The sequence below is a fragment of the Pagrus pagrus genome (assembly GCF_965226575.1).
Source record: "Pagrus pagrus genome assembly, chromosome: 1".
Lineage (NCBI taxonomy): Eukaryota > Metazoa > Chordata > Actinopteri > Spariformes > Sparidae > Pagrus > Pagrus pagrus.
In genome coordinates this window covers 3,569,076-3,583,040 of record NC_140185.1, presented here as the reverse complement: position 1 = coordinate 3,583,040, position 13,965 = coordinate 3,569,076, and the positions used below count along the sequence as shown (strand labels likewise).

The 13,965-nt window shown below is 39.9% G+C and overlaps 1 protein-coding gene across 1 annotated transcript in view; it reads right to left on the bottom strand.

Moving 5' to 3' along the window:
• LOC311257956 (neural-cadherin) overlaps nucleotides 1-13,965 on the bottom strand; it is a 316,443-nt gene that overhangs the window by 187,943 nt on the left and 114,535 nt on the right. Inside the window, exon 7 of the mRNA XM_084353949.1 lies at nucleotides 1,980-2,122. Within this exon, the coding sequence (XP_084210075.1) occupies nucleotides 1,980-2,122 (143 nt within the window). The remainder of the gene's footprint in view (nucleotides 1-1,979; nucleotides 2,123-13,965) is intronic.

Below are 13,965 nucleotides of genomic sequence, written 5' to 3'. Positions count from 1 at the left end.
TACCCTTTAATACGATATGCAGATTCAGAGGTGGTTTGCAATTTAGAAAAGGGTCGAACCACGATGAAATTCCCACCATCCCCCAACTTAACACACACAGACACACACACGCACGCACACACACACACACACACACACACACACAGCATCATTAACACAGTTTCCTATTTCACATTGCTTCAGGACTCTGCTTCTACCTCAGAGAAACCTGAGATGTGTTAACTTCAGATATTCTGTTACAAAGACACTGTGGAAGCACTTCTCACATTTTGGCTGATTACTCTACCATCTCCATGACATGACCTGTCAGGATTTAAATATCCGTGACAATGCTTCTGGCAATGAAAAGAAATCTGTTGAAGCCTCCTCAGCCACAGCATAGTGGACACAGTGACAGATATCAAACTATACTATACACTCTATGTGAAGCACATTGCAGTGTTTTCTCTACATTCATTCAGGTGTGGTGGACAACTACAGTAACAACATTACCACCAAAGTTGAAATGGGAATTAAATATAATTTTGATAGCAAAACAAAGAAAAAATCCCAAGCATCAGGCCCAGTGCATGGAAGTAGCCTTTTAATGATCGGATAACTAAATATAAACAATAGTGCTTCAATTACCAATAGCACCACAACCAATACTGACAACAACAGGGATGGACCGAATAAATACTAAAATTTACCCCCTGCCACCACTGCTACAAAACAATTACAGAGGAAAGACTGTACTTGTCAGGAACCTCTCAGGCACACTTTATGAACTGCAGAGCTTTTACATTTATACAGTGTACCTAAATATAGCAGGGAGGGCAGACAGCAAAGCAGGGTGAAAATAACTGTTGGAAAAAGTACAATCTTTGTGGATATTTTAGGGTTTGTGCTTAATCTACATAAGTAAAAGCAAACAACAACAGGCCCCTGAGCAGCCTGAAGTTCCAAGATTTTAAGTTAACAATAATTCATAAAGCACTACTATTTTTTACTCATTTTTTGGGGGGGGTTGTTTATTAAAAGTGCAAGACAAGTGATGAACAGAAAGACACATATGAGACATGAGAAGGCAAGAGAGAAACAACAACAGCGGAAAGGATAGAAATACAGAGAAGCTCAATTAATTCCCAACTTTGGCTGCACAATTAATCAAATATTACCAAAATCGCAATTTTGCCAAGTGTAATATCCAAATGACAAGAAGCTGCATGTTTTGATGAAGATTAAATGTGTGACACAACAGCATTATAATGAAGTACTGCTGTGCTGCAGAGATGCTCTGGCCCACAAATATTGTTCTCCAGATGTAAGACAGCATGTTTGTTTGGTAAAGACCCCAATAACTGTCACATTATCATGATTTTTTATTTAAGTGAAAATAAAAACTGTGATGCAAAAATGTTCCCGAATCATGAATGATATTGCAATCACAATATCTGTCAAAATAATCACACAAATATAGATACATTTAGAAATGACATGCTTACTACACATGCCGGTAAATGTGTGTATATGAATTGTGTGTGTAAGGATATAGGGGGAAGAGAGAGAGAAAGTCAGATCAGGCCATTTCATTTATTCTTTTTTTTTTATTGTTCATCTAATCATTGTTTCTTTAATCCATTTGTTCCTCTATTCTGGTGTCATTTTGTTTTGATTTGCTTGTTTATCTTGTTTTTCTTCTTCCTTCGTCCTTGCTTTCTTCTGCTTCTCCTACTCCAGAGCAGCCCCCACCCTGCAGGAGGGGGCCTGTTCATCTGGCTCTGAGGAGAAACGTTCTAGTTGGAAGAGGCATTGATCAGGCCCTCTCTCACCATGCTGACCCATTGTGGTCGACATGGAGATGTCCGTTAGTGCCATACATGCAATGTGGTGGAAATGGGAATGAAGATAAGTAACTAAGAATGAGAACTTCCATGGACAGAAAAAGAAAGGAGAGAAAGGGACAAATTAATAAAAAAAGAAAAAAAGACATGTCTAACCTTTTTGGCTGTCGATGACAAAGTTGCCCTCCTCGTTTCCTGTCGTGATCCTATACGTGATCCCATCCCCATCAGGGTCCTTTGCCAGCACCGTGGCAACAAGTGTGTTGGGGCCCGCGTCCTCTGAGACAAAAGTCCGATATCTGTTAAAACACATAAAAAACACGCAATCAACAACTGACCTATATTTCTCGGAGAGGACACATGACCTGACACATGGCTGTACAGGTGAGAATGAGACAACGTTTTGTCAGTCTTCCAAATCAATCCTATCTAAGTCATATTCGATCAGGAGTAGAACAAAGATGCTCGTATTGAAACAAGCTGCAATGCCCACATTAGAAAATATTGATTGATATGAACGAAAAGTGTGTCACAAGTAAACCCATTTACAGATGAACCAAGTATACCAGTACTTTTACCTTACTATACAACATAACCTCATTAGTGTAATTTCTTAATTTGGTGGATCGTTGAATTTGAAGTGAAAACAACTATGAATAGGACTGACTTGATAAACAGTTGCAAGAAAAGAAAAATTGTAGGGTGGCAGTTTCTGGATAAATTGTACTACAGGGGGTCTAACAGCCTAAATGATCAAAGCTATGGCAATTTAAGCACAACATTTTGTGATATTTCGACAGGCAGACATCTGGTAACTAGTCCAGCTCTTGTTCAATCTGCTGAGCAATAGCTTCACTAGGGTTTTGCTTGCTTGCTTATCTAATTCTAACGTGGCCCATGTTGTATTATTAACCGCCACCATTGTATAACATTCCAAGAAAAACTTTTTTTCATCTTTGAAGCAAACCCATTTTTTTTTTTTTTTCGATTAAAATAACATTAAATTGATCAGAAATACAGTCTAGAATTTGCTAATGTGGTAAATGACTGTTAAGGCTGGAAATGGCTGATTTTCTGAATAGCTCACAGGCAAACAGAGGCCCATTTTCAGCAACATGCGTTCTAAAGGCTCATTGGAAAAAGATAATTTAATTCAACAGTGTGTACTACTCCATTCACAGAACAGCAATAACTGGCTCTAACCAGAAAAAAAAGGAGAAGTGGGAGGCTCACTGCACAACTGTGCTTGAGGACAGGTTCATCAGAGTCTATAGTTTGAGGAACAACGCCTCACAGGTCCTCAACAGGCAGCTTCATGAGGTGGTACCCACAAAACAACGGTCTCAACTTAAATGCCTTTTGGGTAGAGTAGCAAAGAAAGAGCCATATCTGAAGCCAATAAAAGGAAGAGTTTAAGATGACAAAAGAACACAAACCATGGACAGAGGAAGATTGAAAGAAAAGTGTTTTGGACGGATGAAAGTTTGAGGTGAACATTTTTCAGATGCTAAACAAATGATGCTGGAGGACCATCCGTCACACATAGTGGAGGAAATGTGATGGTCTGGGGGAACACTGGTGCTGGTAAAATGGCATTTTGGACAGAGTAAAAGGGATCATGATACAGGAGGACATATACACTTAATTTTGCAACACCATGCCATACTGTGTTGACATCACTTGCTACAACAGGATAATGATCCAAAGCACAGCTCCAAACTATGCAAGAACTATTAAGGGAAGAAGCAGTCAGCTGGCATTCTGTCTATAACCCGGTACACGGTAGCACAGCGGCAATGCCGTCCTCTGAAAGGAGAGACACCTGTAATTGTAGCCATGTTTCACTTTAGGCCAAAGCTTTAGCCTGACAGATTGAAAAACAGACAGAACAACTACTATTGTCTCTGTCTATAGGTGGCATATTGAGTTAAAGCTGAGACCAAATGATGTACTCCGTCTGCTGTCATTTATCAGTGACTCATTGCCTGCCCACATGTGCGTGCACATTCAAATGCAGGTCTAGTTACTCTGACAGCCTGACAAACATATATCCGTCTGTCACTCCGTCCTAGTGACGATGCCTATTCATTTTTCACTGAAAACAAGGTACTCTAATTAGGAGTTGAACACTGTGATCATGTTCTGTCACTGACGTCTTCCTGCCTCAACAACTGCTAGACTAGTTCTGCCTGGGAAGATCAGTGATGTGCCACCCGTTTGCTCTGTTTGCGGGGTGTTGAGTAATTTCAGCTCAGACTCTGCAAGCTGCACACTTCCCTGCAGATCAATACGCAAGTCAGGCAAGGGGAGATGCTGTGCCATGTTTCTTTATTATGTAGTTTCTCTCAGAGTACATAGGGCACAATGATCAAATGGCTTCCACTTGTAGTCTAAGGAAGCTATTTGAAAGATCATTAGATAATTGCTTGTATTTATCTCACCTGAAAGCCAGAAAGAACTAAAGCCTCACACTGCATTTCTGCCGGCAATTTGATGGTAAAATTACAGATGCTGTCTGTGCAGTTGAATTCATGCATGACTCTTTCACACAGGCCACTGAGCCTCCTTTGTCCTGACTACCCGAATTAACTCTACTTATGCATTAGAGACCCAGACAGTTATCATTATAGATTCAGTTGGCTTACAATTAGGCTTTCGATTACAAGCAATATAAAATTGCAACAACAACTGATATTGGCCTTTATTCATCTGCAAGTAGGATCAACTTTACATTTTACACCATCTATGGTAATGATGTAAAATTTTGTTAAAAAATCAAGTCAATCCACTTTAGTTAATCAAGCATTTTAGTTAACAAAAAGACCTTTTTCTAGCTCTAGTTTTAGACTGTTGGTTGGAGAAAACAAGAGATCTAAGGCACAATCTTGGGAAATTGATGATGATGATTGACAATGGGTCATTCCATACCAACTCAACTAGGCCCTCCCAGTTCATGTCATGAAAAAAACGTCTATCAAATTCATGGGACCCTGCAGATGCCATTTAACAAAAACAATCTCACCACAACCTCCATTTAGTATTTGTTTTACAAGCCTTTGCTCGAATCACACTATCTTCCTCAGAAATTATGAATATGAATTGTTCATAATGATAAAAAAGCTCCAGAACAGCTGCTATAAGGACCCTATGGTGAGATTGTTTTGTCAGAAATGATTGTTAGTTGCAGTCCTAATATACGGCAGTTAATTCATCTTTCTTGTGCGTACTTTTTCTTTGAGAGAATACTGACACTGTTTTAACCAAAATTGTGTTACCACAAGGATCCATGTGACATAAATATTGTCATCAGCTCTTGACCAAGAGACTCCATGTGCCCGCCAAAACATGTGATCATACAGATTGTTCATGCCTATAAGGGAACTGACTTCATAGCCGTATGCAATGTAGTGGAAGTATTCACAAAAATAAAATAAAAATAAGTAAAAATAAAAGATAATAGTAGCAGGTAGTGTGGAAGACTAATTATGCCAGTGTTGACAATGAAAATCGGTAGTTGTGCATGACAATGACTTGCCAATGAAGACAAACTGACAAACTCTGTGTCCTGCATGGCATAAAAGCAGAATAAAATATTAAGCCAAGCATGAAGTACACACCAAGTAGATAATGGTCCCCTGCCATGGAAAATTGTTCAGAAGGCATTTTAAGGTTAATCCTACATGACACATCAAGCTAACTTCAACAAATACCTCTCTCTAATGCTTTCGAGCAGATGCTCGAAGGCATCTACTGTATGAAGGAGTGCCTATGTGAGGAGTGTCTGAGAGAGAGAGACACACACAGAAAGAGAGAGAGAAATAGAGAAAGAGAGAGAGAAAAAAGAGAGAGAAAGGAGAGGAGAGGGAGAGAGCAGGGGGACTGTTAGATGCCTTTTGAAAGTCACACTTTGGCTCTACCACAACTCTAATTTGGCTGGATCAATGCTGCAATCATTTGAAAACCGCCTCAGACATACACCACCACACACTAATTACTTTTCAACCTTTCTGTTTTACTTTTGTTTTAGCTTGTTTTCATTTGTTGATCTGGAGAGAAAAATAAATGTGTCCCTTAGGCCTGTGCCTGTTGTCAGTCCAGAAAATCAATTACTGAATTTAATTATTGAGTTCATTTAGTTTATCCAGATAAGGCATAGATAGAGAATGGAGAAGAGAGAGGTGCTAATGGTGTGTGCGTGTGTGTGTGTGTGTGTGTCAGCTGATCCAGCTGATCGTCTTATTTGCTGGAATGCCTTCTTTCTGATTCCCTATTAATCTGGACTAATGGAATGTTTCCATTTGCTTGTTGAATCAGTACTCGCATATGTGTGTGTAATAATACAGGTGGACAGAGTTGGTACCTGAATTCTGTCAGTTCTTCTGAGCATTCACTGAGAGAGCAGGTACTAATAACAATACAATCACTACTCAGAGCCTTCAAGTGGATACGGGGCTGATGATGATTACCCAGCAGATTTGGTCACATTTTCAGAAAACCTATAAAAATGTGTCATTGAACCAAACTTCATGAATGTTTTAGAAATCACTGAAACTCACCACTGCCATCAGTTTTAAAGCTTTATCTGATTCATCTTTCATTGGAGTTTTTATCAGGGATGAATCCTGAAGACGATATGCTTATGTCCTGATTTGATACTACCAAATTGCGATTCTACAAGTATTGCAATTAAGTATTATGATTTATTGACATCTTGTTCATCCTGCTTTTTTAACACAAGACCATGGGAGAAAGTTAAATCATACACTCCAAATCATATTTCCAATAACAATGCACATCGCATGTCAGTTAGTCTTAGTTTTATTTCAGCAGCATTATGAAGAGCCCCTGAAAACTACACACAGCACAAATGTGAGCCTTTAAATTAACATTCTCAACATATGAAATTGAAGTTGAAAACCCTAAACTAGACCACAAACTAGAAGTGGAAATTAAAATGTGCAAGAGAATAAATAAAATATATACTTTATGAAGTGCTATATTTAACTCTTCCTGCTCACCAAGATAGCACTATGGGAATAGATTAAAGAGAAAAAGATTTAATATGTGAACTTTAGTGAAGAATATATAATTTTAGCTAAATGACAAAAAAAACCCTGCAACTTAAATGTCTCCGTTATGAATAGAGTGGGAACACTTTATTACTGGCAACCTGCTGTGAACATCTGTGAACATCTATTCTTTCTCGATGGAGACTGTTTTAGTTTTCTTATTAACTTCATGTAGTGAATCAAAAGAGGGAATGAGAATTAAAGGTGTTGAAGATAAATCTGACTTGGAGGACAACGTCTCCCAGAACAATAACAGATGATGCCTGAGCAGGTGATATATTGTTGTCTCTTCTCTGCCATCTCTTCATATCATGACAAAAACAAAAACATTAAACTTAAAAAAAAGTGATAAACAGGGATTATATATCGGTGACTTTGGTCATCAGAATCACATCATATTAAGGAAAAACATCAATCACCACACACAAACATAGGCACACACACACACACACACACACACACACACACACTCATCTACTTTAACATTTGACACTGTATTGTATGTGTATTGAATTCAAAAACTTGAACCATCGACAGCTAAAGCCCTCCCACAAACAGCAATTGTACAATAGTAGCTTTGTAATCATAGCAAGCTTTGGATATCTCCAGATGCAGGAGCTGTGTGCATGGGGCAGTAGTCTAGTTACACTCTTATACAAAGAGTCTGGAGAGTCTTTCCAGAACCAAAAATACAACAGCATACAAGTGGGAGATTGATTAAACAGTGTTTGTATTAACTCTAATGTAAGTGATTTACCTTCAGTTTTTTAAGACGTTTCACCTCCCATCCAAGAGGCTTCTTCAGTTCTAACTAACTGGAGGGGAGTTGCAGGCTTTAAACCCTGTGTGGGTGTGTCTGTTCAAAATCATTCTGATTATATATTCTAACTTATCTGTTTACATGGATGCTGAATAAAGTGATCCGATAAGGTGTGTGTGTGTGTGTGTGTGTGTGTGTACATAGCCTAAATCTTTTTATCAGAATATAACTTTTTTGACGTGTACAAAGTGGTTTATAAAAAAAATTAAAAAATTAAAAAATTAAAAATTAATTCCGGGGCGGCTATAGCTCAGTGGGTAGAGCAGCAGGCCAGCGACCTTCTGGTCGCTGGTTTGAACCCTGGCTCCCCTGGGTGGAACTGAGCTACATGCCGAAGTATCCTTGAGCAAGATACTGAACCCCAAAACTGCTCTTGGCATGCAGCTGGCACCCTGTGGGGCAGCCTCTGCTGCCGGAAGGGCCCTGCGATAAACTGGCGACTTGTCCAGGGATATACCCTAGCCTCCGCCCATAAGAATCTGGGATTGGCTCCAGCAACCCTGCAAACCCCCGAAAGGGGGGGATGAAGTGGCAACATCGCGACCCTCACGGATAGGCGGCAAAAGAAAATGAGAGATGAGATGAGAAAAATTAATTCCTTCATTCATTCATTCATTCTGTTAATAGAATTTTCACAATGGACCCACATCGTGTCCTGGGAACATTTTTTCGTTTCTGAATCAGTGTATTTCGGCTTCGTTCATCTTTTGAACACTAGTTTGAACAACTTGTTTCGAGCCTTTATAACACGAGGCATTCAACAATCCTTAAATGTTTAAAGATCTCTTACAATAAAGTTGTATCAGGCACAGACCAGTTCTGTTTTGCCACCGCCAAGTTTGACCCTCCCGGAAGCAACATAATCTAATGTTACCCCAATGTGAGGCAAACATGAGAAAGAGTATATGAATTCCAACCATAGAAAAAAGATCAGATTAAGCATTTCATGAGGAGGACTATACCATCAATGAGATGTACATGATAGTTTATTGAGGTGGAATATGAGTACGATGTTGAAAAAGGCAATTGAGTATGAATGTGATGTTGATGAAGTGTTGAGCATCTGTGGTGTGGGGAAAGTTTTGTTAGGGATCACTAGCAGCTCCCGGGCTGGCAGACCCCCCTATAACAAAGACAGAGGTAGAGAGAGAGAGAGACAGAAGAAGGGGAGTGATTGAGGTGTGGTCCTGCTCCTGAATTTCAGCTAAAACTTTATTTCCATTTATTAAGTGTTTGTTTGCTAAGGCAAAGGCGGCGCATGAAGATGCAGTGGCCAGTACAACCCAAGAATGACACTCAAAAATCAACTTTCTTCAGAACAGCTTTAACAGTTTGCCTAAATGGTTTTGCTTTAATTGTCCACCTTAATCAAATTGTCAATTAAACCTTAATTAACTGTCCAAATCAACTCAAACTAAACACCAATAAAACAGAGCTCATGGTTGTGGCCTCCAAGGCACTGCTCCAGAAGGTTGGAGATCTTCTCCTGGACGTGGACGGCTGCTCTATCTCCCCATCCACGGAAGTCCGCAACCTGGGTGTCATCCTTGATTCCACGCTATCCTTTCAAGCACACATAAAATCCATCACCAAATCAGCATTTTATCACCTTAAAAACATCTCCAGACTCTGGCCCTCCCTCTCCGAACCTGTGGCAGAGACCCTCATCCATGCCTTCATCACCTCCCGCCTGGACTACTGTAATGGAGTCCTGCCTGGGCTCCCTTTCAAAACCCTTCGCAGGCTCCAGTATGTGCAGAATTCTGCTGCCAGGGTCCTCACCCGCACCAAGCCCTGGCAACACATCACCCCCACTCTCATCCGCCTTCACTGGCTCCCAGTCAAATCACGCATCACTTACAAAATTCTCCTCCTGACCTATAAATCTCTCCATTCCCTTGCCCCCCAATACCTGTCTGACCTCCTCCACTCCTATACCCAGTCTCGGAAGCTGCGCTCATCAGGCACACACCAGCTCTCCATCCCTCACACCAAACTGCTAACCTTCGGCGACAGAGCCTTCCGTGTGACAGCCCCCACTCTCTGGAACACTCTCCCAGCTGAAATTTGCAAACAGACTTCTCTGGAGAACTTCAAAAAAGACTTAAAAACCTATCTCTTTAATTAGGCCTATCAGCTCTAGGTCCAGCTCCAACAATCAACTTTTCTAGTACTTTATCTTATATGTATTTTTGTTTATCCATCTATTCTTTGTTTTGTATGTTCCACTTTGTTAAGCTTCCTTGGGTACCCTGAAAGGCACTATATAAATTAAATGTATTAATATTATTATTATTATTATTATTATTATTATTATTATTATTAATGCATGCACACTGGTTTGCCTTACCTTTCTGTTTCTCTCTCCCCTCTGTTTTCTCTCTACCAGCAACATTATCTGCTTTCTTCATCAGCAGTAAGTTTTATAAAGTCGACCAAAAAACACACCTCATGTTTAGGACTTTTTCACCAGCTGTCAGCTGTCAGCTGGTGAGCCGCGCTTGTAGGAAGCTTGGTAATTATGTAGCTGATCAAAACCAACATGCACCAAACGACATCGCAACACCCTGTGCACTTATACAGATGCAGCCCCCTCAAATTTTCTGTTCCTCTGTGACAGGGCCCTGGCCGACCCGTGATGGGTCCCTGCTGTGACTTGTTCTGGCCTGTCCTGGATTGAAGGTAAAAATATGTGAATTTTGGAAATGATTACATCAATCTTTTTCAATATATTTGTGACTTTTGGACTTTTCAACACTTATTAAAAGTTATTGGAAAAGTTTGGATCACAGGAGTCAAAAAAAACAAAACTGAAAACATTTGCCATTTTTTTTTCTCCATATTTCCACAAATGTTGGAAGCATATTAGGGCTACTTTTTGTGATGCTAAAGACAATATCTAGTCCCTGTTGAGTCCACCTTGAACGGTCCAGAGATCCTGAGATTTCCCAAACTGAATAAATACTGCACATACAGTATAAACACAAAAATGCTTAGCTACCTCAAGCTTGTTATGACAATCTATCTAACATGACAATCTATCTAACATACTTGCTAATAAAATGTTTTTCCACGGACAGTTATGTAATACATCAAACTTTACATGTATTAATGCCCAATCCATATCGACTCAGTTTAAACAGTGTGTTCACAAACATCCCCTACTTATCTTGGGAGATGAGAGAGCCCAAACACATCATTAGCATTACAGTGTAACTTTTTGTTCTTACTTAATAGGTAATGGCCATCCTAACAGGTCTCCCACCCCCCAATATTGTCACACAGAGTAAGAGCAGTAAGGGTACATTCAGATCAAATCAAACATCACAGGCTTGTGCAGCGGTGTGGGAGTTTCACTCCGTGGTCCGTGTGTGACGTGTTAGGAGCCCCCAACACGTCTACTCTTCCTCTGATCTGCGGTCATGCCTCTTCCACAGTATGTTAAACATGCCGGTCCTATAGTGATAGTCGGCATCCATGGATGTGTTTTAACTGGTACAAAATGCCAAACTGAGTGAATACACATGACACACTAGGTCACAATCCACTATAGTTTCAGTCATTCATGCTTATGTGAACTACCAACGCAACGTGACGTCGGGCTGTGTTTCTCAAAAAGTTGAGTCACTCTCAACTTTTTCCCCACAGCTGGCTGCTTTTCTTTTCGAGCCCCCTGCGGCCAGCACCGCCGCAGCCAAAACAGACTACCCTCATTAAAATTAATGGGAAGACCTTAATTTTCGCAACACTGCCTGATTTGATGTGAATCCAGCCTAAAAGGTCTGTGAAACAAGTTGTGTATTATTGATACTTAATTGACAATCCAAAATCAGAAAATGAAAGGCGAGTCACAGGAAATGCATTGTTTCCCCAGTTAAATGCTTTTTAATGTGAAGCTGCAGTAGTAAATAATGTTCGACTTGCATTAGTAAGTTAACACAGCACTCTAAAGACAGTGAGCGTCTTGTCTTATAAAATGCCAGTGTACTGGGTATTACAGGTGTTGTACAAGCTTGTTAGTCTGTGGGAAAACTTCAACACCGCAGCAACCCTAATTCAGATCGGATCAGCCTCTTCTGACTGAGGTGGTAACATGAGGCATGTGATTCTGACTGTGCTACTATTCTGATTATTAGTAGAATATTGGGTCCATGTTAACGCAGCTACTGGTACCAAATGCTACTATATCACAGTTAAGGGTAACAACAACAAATTGGCAGCTCTGTTCTAGTCTGTATTGGCCTTGCTTACCTGAGATTACATTTGACAATTTCAACCATTTTCTCAATTTTAAATGTACGTTTTGAAAATACTAACATAGCATAAATCTAACCTTTAGGTTTCTTTTTCAAGTAAGGTCTCTATGTTTGAAATTTCCGATTCAAATTGATCTTCATTTGAATAATCCAACATCGATCCATAAAATCCCAAGATTTGTCTTTTAATGCATTCCTTTGCTCCTGTGGATGCAAATTAAAACCTGCCAAGAACCGAATGTAGCTAGATATTCCACTTGTCTTTCAGAAATCTATATTCAAAGGGCTATAAAGGCCGTTTAAAATATAAAAGTTTATTTCTTATTTTCCTTTTTTGAAATACAAAGGCCTACATCTGTCAACACTTTGGTTCAGTCAACTGATGTGGGTGCTGCTTTTGTGTACTTCTGCCTGAAATAAGAGGGCATTGTAAAGACCTGACGTTCCAGTCTTCACAACCTTTCAAGCTATAATTAGAGCTGCATCAACTGGTTGATTACATTTCCTGATTAATCAAGTAACAACAACAATAAGAACAAATGATTAATCAATAATGATGAGCTCCTTTTTTATGTAAGGAGCGAGTCCATATTGAACAAGGTAACTTGTCTTGTCTATTCCACAGCTGAAGTGTATGAGTGCTGTCGACTTACAGTATGCAAAACCCACAGCACTTCTGCCTTCAATGTGGCTGCCCGAGAAAAGGTGCTAAATGCTGTTTGGTGACTCGTCATAGCGAACACACTCGCCATAGACAAATCATCTCTAGTACGTGCAGCAACAGTTAAAGACTCAAGTTTTAATGTTTTGCGACAAAGTTCACATCGCGCCTCACATGAATCACCTGATGGTTTCAGCCAGCCACGATATTTGTCGTTGTCCATCCACTCCTCACTGAATTTGCATATACCCATGGCTCGGCCTGCATTTCACAACGTTGTGCACTGTTTTTTCCCTTTCCCCGCTGCGGACTTCCAATCGGAAGATGGAGAAACACATTCTTCCTCCAAGTAAAGTGTGGATCACAGCCACACAAGGCGTACTGCAGCCTTTAACGTAGGTGTGGGACTTGCCGGAATTATCATTGAAGGATATGAAATACTGGTAAAATAAAATTTAAAAACTGAACAAATAAACAAAATGGAATAATAGAAAGAAAACAAAATAGACAAGCTCATTCATTCTGCTCCAGACCTTTAAAGACCTTGAATATCAAAACCTAAATGTAATGATTTTTAAGATTTTTCAAAGAACCACGGGACCCTGGTATAGACACACATGCAGGAAGAGTGAAGGAAGCCTCCCAGGGTGGTTTCTGTGGCAACAGGCAGGTCATGGTAGGTACAGTAATAGGCTCCTGATGGCAAAGTGACAGCACTTAGATGAAAGGTGGCTACTCGGCACTCACCAGGAGGCGGGAGCCATGCAGTGAAGAGGCAGATCTGAGAGTTTGAGTGTAGAACTCATGGAAACCATCTCATGGAAACAAAAAGAAAAATACCTATTTTCTCCCTTTAACACAAACATTAACATCATGGCCAGTTTCTAAAGTAGCAAGGACTTTAACTTAAAATAACACATTCATGATCATTTTTAGACTTGCAGCCTACATTTAATCTGAACTGGCAAACGCACCTGGATACTCATTATTGTATGTTTCCAACTCCAAGAATTGATACAAAAAGGCCAGATTTTCTGCCTGGATAATGATATATTTAATGACCCCTCTTTCGTCATCTCTCTCTTTCTTCCCCCCTGTCTATCAAATACATTGACTAAACACACACACGTGCACAGTTTCTCCCACAAACACAGTATATCTACAGGGAAAGTAGTTTTATCTTCCTAATTTTTACTTTCCCAAACTGTCACTGCTATATCTGTTTTCTCAAATATATAACAGATATGTATGCTTATTTCTGCTCTTGTGTGTGTGTGTGGGTGTGTGTGTGTGTGTGTGTGTGTGTATGTCTGTGCATATGAATGCATTTGCACAA